This window comes from Adelges cooleyi, unplaced genomic scaffold (assembly GCF_023614345.1).
Source record: "Adelges cooleyi isolate 19-005CV unplaced genomic scaffold, UGA_ACOO_1.1 ACOO_flye_CR_arks_rails_tigmint_CR_PRNA_519, whole genome shotgun sequence".
NCBI lineage: Eukaryota > Metazoa > Arthropoda > Insecta > Hemiptera > Adelgidae > Adelges > Adelges cooleyi.
The window spans coordinates 1,053,216-1,066,725 of NW_026096208.1; the positions used below are offsets into that span (position 1 = coordinate 1,053,216).

A 13,510-nucleotide genomic window follows, 5' to 3' on the forward strand; every position below is an offset into this window, starting at 1 on the left:
GTACATTTTTTTTTCCTTTTTACTATTTTTTAGAAAAGCATATTTTTTAATTTTTACGGTTAGGTTAGGCTCACTAATATCCTAATCAACCAACCTAGATGTTTTTGAAAAAACAGCAACATCGATTGCCTTAAGATTTTTTAATGTTTTGTAATCTATAATTGTTAGTTTACTTGCTTGATATAAATGGATACTATGAACTATTACCACTTAAACATATTTATGATAATTTTTTTGTTTTCATCGTAGTTGACGGATTTTAAAACCAAACTGACAAACATATTCCATGTCATTTCCCTCTATCTTGTGCTAGGACTTGCCAATCAGCATCCGGTTCAACCAGCTTCACATTTTTTGACACCTGGTCTTCCCACCTCAACCTTGGTCTACCAAGCGTCCAAGTTACGCATCCATACATCACCACTGGCCAAATAAGAATCCTGTACAGTTGTACCTTAAGGCTCTTAGCCAACATTCTTGACTTATACAGCTTGTTCAATACAAAAAAGCATCTATTGCCTGCCTGTATTTTTGTTTTTATCTCCTCTTGTATTTCACTACTCTGAGTTATAAGTGTACCTAATTACTTGAACATCTGAACTCTGTTAAATTTATAAGCCCCTACTTCAAGATGAGTGTGTTTATCCTCCGGCAAAATCGTCCTCTGAGCTATCATGTACTTTGTTTTTTCCACGTTTATTTCTAACCCAATTCTTTTTGTTGTCTCAAGTATTTCTTGTTTTGTTTCAATGAGCTCTTCTTTATTTTCTGCCAATAGCACTAAATTATCCACGTACGCCAGTAGACCAAACTTTGTCTCACCTATTTGTACACCTCTTTGTTCGAAGCTAGTGCTTTGGACCACTTTTTCCAGTGCTAAAATAAATAAAATTGCCCATATTGTACCGCCTTGTCTTAATCCTGTTCTGACTTGGGCTGCTGTTGATAAGGAGTTTCCTACCTGTACTTTTATTTCCGTATTCATGACGCTTGCCGTTATGAGATTGACTAATTTTAGTGGAAGACCATATTGCTCTTGCGATCTTTCTCCTCTGTATGGCTTCTTCGCAGATTTTATTGAACCACGGTTTCTTTAATCGATGTTTTCTACCTATCGTCTCTTCGGCTGCATCTTGAATTTCTTTCTTAATTTATGACAACATTAATATATTTTTGTAAAGCAAGTAAACAAGTGATTTAGAAATTATGCAAACTGATTGTATGACTTATATTTAGCTATTCATTATAATCTAACATACTCAAACAAATTAAAAGTAAATTGAGTAGCCCATACAATGTGCCTTACTGGTTGTTGCACATCCAACGCATTTTTTTATGCTAATATAAGATAACTTTTTTAGTGCATTACTGTGTAACGGACATATAGAAACTTATACAAAGGAGGTGTCAATAAATGAAGGATCACCAACATCAATTAAAGAACTTCTTAAATATATTTATTTCGGTAAAATGAATTTAAGTGTTCTAGAGGTAACTTGTAATGTATATATTTAGAATATAAATATATTTTATAGAAAAGGATTTGTCGAATATATATATATATATATATATTATGTATTTTTTATGAATTAGATTAACGTCATTTTGGAGTTATTAATTCTCTCGAATCTATGGCGTTTTATAAACTTACAATTTTCACTGTCCGAGTACGTGTGTAATAACATCGATGTACACAATGTATGTTCGTTCTTTGCTGTGGCTTCTTACTATCAACTCAAAGAACTCGAAGACGCATCAATCAATTTTATTGGCACACAACCTTTGGACGTTTTGCAATCTAAAGAGTCTCGCATTTTGTCGGCCGTAATTATATTTTATAGTAAAAAATCAGTATTGCTCTTGTTAGCTAAATAATTGTGACAGTAATATTATTTTTAGGAAGCATTAATTCTTATTCTCAATCGTAACATGGCGTATGTTAAAGAATTGGATATATTCCGTGCGGTTAGTCAGTGGATTAAAGACAACCAAGACAAACTAGGTCCTAACGAAAAAACCAACATTTTATCGGCCATCAGATATCAGCTTATGGATGAAAAAGAACTGTCTGAAGTTAGGCGATCTAAGCTGGTTCGTTCGGATAGAAATATTTTAGATGTCATAAAGAAGTCCCTTACACAAACATTAAATGATCGAGGACGATTAGGTAAGTCCAATGGCAATATAATGTGTTAAACAAACTTTGTTAGTAACAACTACGTTATTCTTTAGAACCAAATGTGAATTTCGCTCAAGAAAATTTGATAGAGGTTTCTCAAATTGACGGCGGTACCATGATCGTGCTGGATCATCCAGTGAATATAAACTATATCGAAATGGAATTATGTTCTTGGTGTGTCTTTATTTAAGAATATTCTAATCAAAGATTTATTATTATATTGTTTGAATACCAATAAAGTTAAAATTTATTTTTTTCACGATTTATTTTAATAGTTGTTAATTTAATTTATTCATGAATAAAAAAAATTGTAAATGCACCGACTTATAACAATTTTTTTTATCTATTTTGCACAACAATTATTTAAATTTATTATTTGATTTTTGACTTCTTTAAAGATAAAAAAATTACACAGGTATTCATTTATTTAAATTCTTTTATATTTCAGCACTTACTCCTATTATATTGAAGTATCAATAGCTAAGTACAGTTGGTTTCGTGTGATTGATCATTCAAATTACGATTGTCGGTCAATTCAACGCTTGTGGATTAACCGAATATATGTGAGATACATCCGTATTGTTGGCACCAAAAATTCTCGTAATAAGACTTGTACTTTTAACATTTTAAAAGTCATGTACAATACGGATAAAATGCACTTGGTTGAAATCAAAAACGGATTATTAGGTATGGATTCCATTAAATTAACTGATTCTTTAAATAAGATAAAAAGAACTTATTTGTTTAATTAACTGATTTTAATCTATTAGCTCCAAAGTACAATGTTGCTTCATCATCTATGGATGCCACTGTAACCAATGGATATCCACATTGGACTATCAAAGTAGTAGAGACATTGCCCGATAAGATTCAAAACGCCATTTTGTACGATGACTATAAAAATTTACTTTTGGATCGTGGATATACATATCACGACCTGGAATTGGGGTGCATAGAGGTTCAACTCGCACAACCGTATTTGCTAAGTTCAATGAGGTAATCGTTTACAGAATATTTACTTTTTACTTTGGTTTCTATTTTTTAGTTATAATATTTTTTGTGCCTGAAATATATTTAATAATAATTTTAGGTCAACTGTGGCAATAAGATTAAGATTATATTAGTATTGTCATTATTTATAGGATGCTGCTTTGGGACCACCAAAAGTTTACCTACGGTTACACTGTTCATGTTTCAGTCAATCATGAAGATTGGTTCTTGATTATAGATAAATCTAATAAATCGTGCCAATCGTGGCAGTTGTTGCAATTTGAACAAAGGCTGGTAGTGTATATACGTGTTACTGGCGTTCACACTTCATGTCCTGACAAAGTAATATAATTGATCTAAGAATGTTTTTTAGACATTATTAAAAAACTTTTTTTTGTAGACTTTTAATTTAAAATATTTGGAGGCACCCGCTCAAGTATCGCTAGCTTTCATCATCAAAAAACCGTGGAAGTCGATACCGTGGCTATTAAATCGGAAATAGCACCACCATTCGCCCGAAGGCCAACTTCAATGTGAACTAATGGGTTCTTTTACATATTATTGTTATAGGTTACTATCAATTTTATTGCTTATTTATTAAATATATATATTCAATTGAATTATTACTATTATTAGTTAATTATGCACAAAAAAAAATATATATAAATAAAATATTATCCATTTAACTGCGTTATCAGTAGGTTCTTTGAGTTTTTAATGCATTATAAATATAAAAAGCATTTAATGTAATGTTGACATAGGACTATATATAATTTTTAGTAACTTTTTTATGAACCAATTCCTTCAAGTAGCAACATTATAAATCATTAATTTCATCTAGTTAGTACTTTGGGGTGGGAGGGGGGGGGTAAAAGTGGAAAAAGTTTACTTCTGTACAGTCGATATTTGAAAAAACAAAAAAACCGTACGAGTTTTTAAGTCAGAACTTTTACCGGCTATAATTTCGAGAAAAAAGTCGGATCTAGTTGAATCATATAAGAAATATTTATTTGGTATGCTTGCACACGTCAGTTGTATCAAATTTAAATGAGACCCATTTCACACCCCTCTAGGGGGGTTTCATATTTTTGTTATTTTTTTAGTCGTAATTTTAGGACCTATAAAATGAGAATTGGTCAGTAGTTAGAACTCATATGTATTCATAACATATTAAACTGAAAACAAATTCAGCAATACTTTTTTTTTTTAATTGCCGGAAAACTGTGTTTTCGCAGATTGCGTATATTTTATCAAAAACACCTAAAATCTTAAAAAAAAAAAACAGTACAGTGGGGTTGGGGGATAGTGGGGACGGAGCATAGTTGGGTGGGGGCATAGTGGGAACGGGGAGGTCACAGGTTTACAGGACTTTTTAAATCTGAAAGTGATAAAATCACTTTCGAAAAAACGCTTTGATACGAATCGGTAGTTAGAATTTTCAAGCCAGTACAGTCCAAACTAACTGTATTTACAAATGACCATCAAAGCGTTTATTTGAAAGTGATTTTATTCAATTTTATCACTTTAATTAATAATAATTCCTGTACACCTGTGACCTCTCCGATTCCTCATTGCTTTGATTACATTATGCCTATACTCTACTGTACTAGTCTTCTCGGATAAAATCACTAAGATCTACATAAAATTGTTTTAATGATTTGATGAATTTTAGCTTCGATGCAGGCGAAGGTGTAGGTTTTACTCTGATGTGTGTTTTTTTTTTATCTGTATACACTGTAACTTTTTTAATACTGGACCAATTCCTTCGAGTAGCAACTTTTTAAATCACAAATTTCATCTAGTTGGTATTTGGGGCGGTAAAAGTTGAAAAAAATTACTTCTTCACAGATGAAATTTGAAAAAACAAAAAAAAAACCGTACGAGTTCTTAAGTTAGAACTTTTACTGGCTATAGTTTCAAGAAAAATAGTCGGATCGAGTTGAAATTTATAAGAAATATTTATTTGGTATGCCCGCGCACGTCAGTTGTATCAAATTTAAATTAAACCCATTTCCCATCCCCCTGGGGGGGTTTCATTTTTTTTTTGTTTTTTTAGTTTTTTAGCCGTAATTTTAAGACTCTTAAACCGAAAATTTGTCAGTAGTTAGAACTCATATGTATTCATAACATATTAAACGTAAAACAAATTCGGCACTACAGGTTTTATTTTAATTGCCGGAAAACTGTGTTCACGCGGATAGCGTATATTTTACCAAAAAACAAATAAAATTAAAAAAAAAAATTTATCTACAAATTAAAACAATTTTATGTATATCTATGCAGAATGATACTATTAAGTTTTGTGCTCAAATACCACTTTTGACTTTTAACTTGCACAAATTTAATTTTTGTTTTTTTGGCTGAGTGAAATTGAAAACTAATAATAAATTCGTAATCACCGACCCCAAAAACATATAATTTTACCACTTTTGAAGCATTTTACATAAAAACCCAGAAAAGTGTTATAGCTTCGATGCAGAGCGGCTTTACTGTGATGTGGGTTTTTTTTTATCTGTATTCACTGTAAATGTTTTAATACTCGACCAATTACAAACATGGTGTACCAGATGTCAGAAACGAACAGACGCTTCCAATGATCATGTGCAAAATAATTAAATTACTAGATGAAAAATGATTATGAAATACAAAACTTATTATGTACCTGAAGTAAACGTTAAGACGATAAAAGCTAAAGGAGACTTGTACATTTTCGTAATCTAATATGTTGTCAGATTCTTAAGCACTTTAAAAAAATTCTTGTCAAAAGATATTGAGAGCCGATTGAGCGTATGTTTTTTTATTAAATACTGCACCAACTTTTTCTATACTTTATATGATATATCATAAAAGAATAATCTAGTTCGCATATGGTAAATATTAAACAAATGTATGAAAATGACGCTAGTCTTAAAGTTTATATTTATTATTTGTTTTTACTAAACCGCTTTTTTACCACGATTCAAGTGCGACAGAGTAATCTTCTACATATCAATATTATATTATGTATGAACATTAAAAATTGGTCGCATTTTCAAAACTAAAACAGGTCATAGAATTTTTTGTGGTCTCCAAAACGATTTATGTTTTATACATTATTTAATAACAATTTATTACGCAAGTAAAGTACTAACATTGCATAAGTATACACAAGTAAATTTACTGTTATTAATTGTAAATAAAGTCACCAATAACCACGATTGAACCCACAATATTATATCACAAAACTTTTAAAAAACGATAACTATAAACTACAGTATATCCTATTACTTCAGCTTAATATTGTACTCTAAACATTATCAACCTTTGAAACTATAAAGACAGCACATCTTTATTTATTGGCATATTTATAATACAAAATGTATGATAAATATGTTTTATTAAAATAATTCGGATGAGTTTGTTTCAAAAGTCGGTAGAGTTCTTAAAGTCGTGAAAAATACCAGATAAAATTGAGAATATTTGATATTATTTGTTATTGAATAAACAATTTATCGCTTATTAACATTATCAAGTATGGAAAACGATTGTAAGCTCACATAATAAAACTAAATAGTCAAATTGGTTATAAAAATATTAAGACAAGATTAGGTTATAGAGCGCCCAACATATTTCAATAATAAAACAACACTAGGATGATGTAATTTTTAGATTTTATTATTTTTATGGTGAACTCCAGGTATTTAATAATAATTTAATATATTACTTAAATTAATAGGACAAATTGTAATCTTGCTGTCCTACATTTATTGCCAAGTTATGTCGGTACGTTTGTACTTAATTCAGTATCAACAGTGGAGCGTGAGCGTGGTGTATATGTTTTACGTCATTTTCGAATCATTGTGTATTATTTGGCAATACTTACAACAATAAAATGTTTTTGTATTTACACAGATTATGAGTACAATTATATGTTTATATACGCTATCGAGTATGAAAAAAGATGGTTCGTTATTTACAAAAATTTATATTTCAATCTGTCTTCAATAACTTTGAACAAAGGTTTGTTTTAAGGTGTTTTATAGAGAACTTAAAAAGTTATTTACTATCAAGTATAGCACAATGTCGTCTAGTTATTTTTTAGTTTTGATCATTTTAATGTCAATTCCAGGTACGTAATATAACTCATACAATTTATATAAATTTCCTCTTTGTATGTCAAACAATTAATCCTCAGCGATAGATTTTGTATACAATTACAACTAAAACAAAAAACGTTGTGAAAAATTGAGATCATATTGTATAAAAACTATAAGTAAAAAAAGTTTCCTATTAAACCTTATGAGATATTGAGTGGTCCATGATAAAAGAATCACTCTGTAGAATGCTCTAGTTGAAGCTAATTTGATATGAAGGTCATTCATAAATATTATAAACAATAAAGGTGACAACACAGCATCAACTCGACTACCTCTGGCAACAGCAAAAATTATTATTAAATTGTTATTCATTATTATATTAAACTTGACTTCCATCTACTAGGTAAGATCCCAAAGGACAATGATAAGTTGAAGAGGAAGTGTATTGGACGAGAAAGTGAATAGCAACATGCATTATAAACCATATCAGGAACGAGATCTGGTCCATATTTAGTGATTAAGTTAAGCTTTGTTAACGCATCAAATATCTCAGCAATGGTAAAAGAATAACAGGACAAAATGTTGAGATGAAAATCTTCATAGGAGTTAAATAAAGTTGGATTATCCGAAGTGACATAATTAGAGGAGAAAAAATCACTAAACATTTCAGTTATATCATTTATATCTTCAGACCATTTGCCTTTTAGTTCCATACTATTTAGTAATCAGTCGTTTTTCCTTTTATTTTTGAAAAACTTCCAAAAGTACTTATGATCATGGATAAGACTTTTTTGAACATTTAAATAATTAGACTAGCATTGCTTAGATAAAGATTTACACTTAGCTCTAGTTCCCGAGAATTCATTATAAATTACTTGAGAGCCTGTGCGCTTAACTTATGAATGTATTAAACTTCGAAGTTCCTTGGAGAACCAACTTGGATAAGGTGACTTATATGGAAATACTTTAGGAACAAAGATATCAATGTTTTATAGAGTCAAACTATAAAAAATATCTAAGGCGTCGTTCACATTTTCACAACAATATAAAGGCGACCAATCTGCCATAGCTAGTGAATAAGACATACCTATATAGTCCCCTGATTTGAAATTATAGAACCAAGTGGGCTGCCAAACCTGTTGAACTGGAGTATTATTATTACAGACTATTGAAAGTGCTGGATGATGAGGATTAAGAGGCACTAAGACATCTGGAGCTTGATTTATCAAAACTGAACTAGAGTTTGAAAACAGTAGATCTAGGGATATACCATTAAAATTAAGAACTGAATTATGTTGATACATATTTTGGGAAGAAAAGCTGTCAAAAATCACGTCAGAACTACTTGTCCTTATACAACTATATATTAGTCCAACTCCATCATTATAAAATTTGACACCTGGTAGATTGTACTCGGCTACCAAAATAATAGTCTTATAAGCACTAGCGTTCGATAAAATATATTCAACGGACTCGGCATGGGCAGAATAAACACTGACCGAGCTAGCCGGCAGAATATAGCAAGTTGCGAGAATATACTTATGTTTCCCACTCCCGGTAACAGATACAAACAGTTGTTCAATGTTATCGTTTGGAGTGGTAATTATACCTGATATTAGGCATTTACGGATTTTAAACATCATTTTTACTATTGAGTTCTAAGAGTAATGGGCGACCTTTTTCTACTCGTTTGCTACCTAAGCGCTTAGCATTACAAATAGTCTTCGCAATTCTAAGAATAGAAATCGAGTCTTCAGTTGATTCCTCGGGTATATTGTAAACAATAACATTATGAGCTCTCCGCATACAGTCCTGGGTTTCTCTATTAAAATCCACGGTGGAATTATTTGATTGTGTGGCAGATTCTAGCTGATGTATTTTGTCATGTAATGTCTTAATTTAAGTTTTATCATTTCAGTTTTATTAATCTATTTGTTAAACAGGAAACACTTCTTGTATTCAAAGAAGTTTCGGATAGAATTTTTTTTTCTCGATAAATTTTTTTCTAGAAAAAAAAATCATAGTTCACCTTTTTTGGCCCCCGTTTTTTTGACTAAAAACAGATAGTCCCGTTTTATATACTACAATATGGTTACATGAATTGAAAATACAATAATAAACCTTGCCTATACATTTTGCTACTGCACAATCAAATTCACCAGGGCCTCGCACCAAGAACGCACACCAGTTGTGTACATATTTCTTGCTATGAAAAACACTATCACGTGTGCTAAAATATTGTGCGCTATTTTATCAAAACAATATTTCCTCGTTAGATTTCAATACCTATGGACGGTATATTATTTTTTAAGCGTTTCGTATAGTATTCATAGATAATTTAACACGTATAATACGATGGTGTTTATTTAATTTATTATGCTAATCGTGTCAATTGCATCTACATAAATAATTGCCTTCTTATAATCGAAGCATATAATCTTTAGCGATATATTCTAAACCCGACTATGGTAATTATCTACGGTATTTGCTATTTTTTCAATAAAAGATGGCCTAGTAAAATTTACTAATCCTTTCTCAAAACCTCCTTGCTGACTAGTTATAATGTCTAAGTTAAGCGCTAAAAAGCTCTGGTGGAGGTTAATTTGATATTTTTAACAAGTTTAACGGAAGGTTAGTTCGTAGTCTCTGTCCTTAATTTTATATTAATTAAAAAAATGGTAAACGATTTCACAGTTATTATTAAACCGTACTGCAAACACGCAAATAAGTTTTTGTTATTATTTTTCATTTGAAAAACTAAAAAACAATATTTAAAAATAAATAAAAAATTGTTCAATTATTTTACAGTTGTAAAACTTTACTGCACTAGTGCTGTAAAATTATTATTATTATTTCATTAAAAATATCAAAATTTACCATTTAAAAAATAAATGTTAAATCAAACCGCTGAACGCTAATTCTTTTAGTAAATAAACAATACAAATTCATTTGTAAAATTAATTTTATATTTTAGCATACTCTGGTCCTACCGAGAATCCATCATCTTCGGAAAATCCGGCCGGTGACGAGCAAATTGATCACACTCACTTCTTGACCGACGAATGTCGTCGTTTCGATAGCAATCTATTTTTAAATGAAGAGTATGTATTATGAAATTTTATGAGATTCCATTAGATGTAAAGGACTATAACTATATACTTGATTATTAAGAACACTACATTTTATTTAGTATTAACCACTTAACCCGTGTAATCACCTGTACAATATATGTATAATGACAGTGTTGTAACAGTGTTGCCTACTATAACATGCCCTTAAAAAAAAAAAATAACTAGTAAAAAAAATAATTTTTATAAACAAAACATACAAATTATAAAATATAAAATTATCACATACAAAAAAAAAAAAGCAATATATATAAAAAAGTTTTTCAGCCGAGTCTGCAACCACAAAAGAGCATTTTCATTTCTAGTTGAAGTATCGAATAAATTTAGAATATATTAACAAGCTAGTATCATATCAGTGGATAGTATAATCCACCCCTATCTCCCACCCCTATCACTCAAATCTATCTCCAACCCCTATTTCTCACCCCTATCTCCCACCCCAACCCCATTCCATCACCATTCCCACCCTCAACCCCCCTCCGTGTGGTAACGCTTTTTTGATAACAATAAGTAAATAAAACTTTTTTCGGCATGTGCCAGAGTTAAGACATGGAAATGTCAAAAACTATTAGGGACAAAACACGATAAAAATAAATAATACAGACATACAAATGATGAACAATTAACATAAATATATCTTAAATTTTACTATTTCCTACCATAACTGTTTACTGCCTCTAACTGTTTAAGAACTAGGGGAGAATTTAAATAACTAGTTTTCTTACTGCAATTTATTCTTATCTAAAGTCTTCATTATATTTCAATGTAAATGATACTATGTTTTCTATATTTTCTCCTATACCATTTTCAGTTTTAAGCTTTATATCATAAAACTTTCTAAAACATGCACTTTTTAAAAATCATTAGAAGTTTCTTTTTAAATTTTGATTAACTATCTTTAATCTACAGCTAGTGATCAATGTGTATATGAGATTATATAGGAAGGCTGCCTAGGGCTTCAACAATATCACTAAACTTATTTTTAATATTTTTATCAGTATCGTTAACACAATTAAATTATCTATGTTTATTTTAATTATCACAATTCATACAAATGATCAACATTAACAAAAATATATCTTAGACTTCACTATTTCCTACCATATCTATTTACTGCCTCATACTGTTTAAGAACTATGGGAGAATTTAAATAACTAGTTTTCTTACTGCAATTTATTCTTATCTAAAGTCTTCATTATATTTCAATGTGAATGATACTATGTTTTCTATACTTTCTCCTATACCATTTTCAGTTTAAAGCTTTATATCATAAAACCTTCTATAACATGCACTTTTTAAAAATCATTAGAAGTTTCTTTTTAAATTTTGATTAACTATCTTTAATCTACAGCTAGTGATCAAAGTGTATATGACATTATATAGGAAGGCTGCCTAGGGCTTCAACAATATCACTAAACTTATTTTTAATATTTTTATCAGTACCGTTAACACAATTAAATTATCTAAGTTTATTTTAATTATCACATGTTAGTAGAGCTAAAATTGTAGTACATTCAAGTTAAACTATAGACAAATTAAAAACTTATAACAACATTTAAGTTACAATTATCAATAAAAGGAATTACTTTAGTATGTATAGACTTAAATTTCGTCACTAATTGTTTATTAATGATAGATTTATCAGTGTCCAGCTAACCCTCCATAACATTACCGTTAATAGATTAATTAACTTACTTCAAAACCAAGACGAATCTGATTTTGACATACAAACGTAGCGTTTATATTAAACTACTCTAGTTAAACTAAAATCTCGATTTTTTTGGGTTGGTTGCTTTCTGCTTAACGCCATTCAATTTATATCATTATATCCTTAAAGCAGGATATTTTAATTTATGTTGTAGTAAAAGCGTGTAAGATTGTTATTATTGTCAATAATTTTATTGAAGTATCAGCTTAAAACTATTTATTTTTACAATTATTAAGATCTTGCTATGTACAAATATGAATATTAACATCAACATCAACTATACTTATTTAGCTATCTCTGAAAAACTTCCTTAAATATGAATACAAAATGTATATAATTTATCAAAACGTAGTATTAAATATATAAAGATCACAAGCAGTTTATAACTAAATTTTTTTTGGAATTTCTCTGTATTATTTTTAAAGATTTAATGTTATACATAAATTATTATTCATTAGTAGTATTTCTAAGTATATTTCTAAAATATTTTAATATTTATTTTAGGTTTTCGGATGTTGTTTTAGTTTTAGAAAATGAACGATTCCCCGCCCATCGTGCTGTGTTAGCCTCACGCAGTGATTATTTCAGGTAATAATATCTTTAAGCATATTATTCTCTTTTTTTATTGATTGGTAAATTGTTCTAATAGTAAATTTTTTTTTCCTTTTTTACTATTTTTTAGAAAAGCATATATTTTAATTATTACGGTTGGGTTAGGCTCACTAATTTTCTAATCAACCAACCTAGATGTTTTTGAAAAAACAGCAACATCGATTGCCTTAAGATTTTTTAATGTTTTGTAATCTATAATTGTTAGTTTACTTGCTTGATATAAATGGATACTATGAACCATTACCACTTATACATATTTAATAATTGTTTTCTTTTAATCGTAGTTGATGGATTTTAAAACCAAACTGACAAAAATAACATATTCCATGCCATTTCCCTCTATCTTGTGCTAGGACTTGCCAATCAGCATCCGGTTCAACCCGCTCCACATCTTTTGACACGTGGTCTTTCCACCTCAACCTTGGTCTAGCAAGTGGTCTTACACCTTTTGTAGAGCCACATAGTACTCTGTGTATAAGAGCGCTTTTTTTTGGCCATGCGTGGCAGGCTTAAAAGAGCCGCCTCTTTGTTATATCGTCGACTATGTTTGGTTTCTGGTATAGCTCCCTGATCTCCACATTATGTCTAATTCTCCATTCTCCTGTATTCCTATCTGTGCAAGTGCCAAAAATCGACCTCAAAACTGTTTGTTTATGTACTAAGAGGTTATTCTGCTGTATCTTATGAAGCGTCCAAGTTTCGCATTAATACGTCACCACTGGCCGAATAAGAGTTCTATACAGCTGTACCTTTAGGCTCTTAGCCAACATTCTTGACTAATACAGCTTGTTCAACACAAAATAGCTTCTATTGCCCG

General features: G+C 30.0%; 2 protein-coding genes across 2 annotated transcripts; both read left to right on the forward strand.

The window, feature by feature from the left end:
* Positions 1-1,929: 1,929 nt before the first annotated feature.
* On the forward strand, positions 1,930-3,671 carry LOC126842430 (BTB/POZ domain-containing protein 9-like). The gene is made up of 6 exons (XM_050579443.1): positions 1,930-2,167; positions 2,233-2,353; positions 2,628-2,704; positions 2,950-3,175; positions 3,322-3,511; positions 3,570-3,671. Exons 1-6 carry the CDS (start codon positions 1,930-1,932, stop codon positions 3,669-3,671), a joined length of 954 nt encoding a protein of 317 aa, XP_050435400.1.
* A 3,503-nt stretch (positions 3,672-7,174) lies between these two features.
* On the forward strand, positions 7,175-12,673 carry LOC126842431 (BTB/POZ domain-containing protein 9-like). The gene is made up of 3 exons (XM_050579444.1): positions 7,175-7,277; positions 10,220-10,346; positions 12,586-12,673. Exons 1-3 carry the CDS (start codon positions 7,229-7,231, stop codon positions 12,671-12,673), a joined length of 264 nt encoding a protein of 87 aa, XP_050435401.1. The 5' UTR covers positions 7,175-7,228.
* The last annotated feature ends 837 nt before the right edge of the window (positions 12,674-13,510 follow it).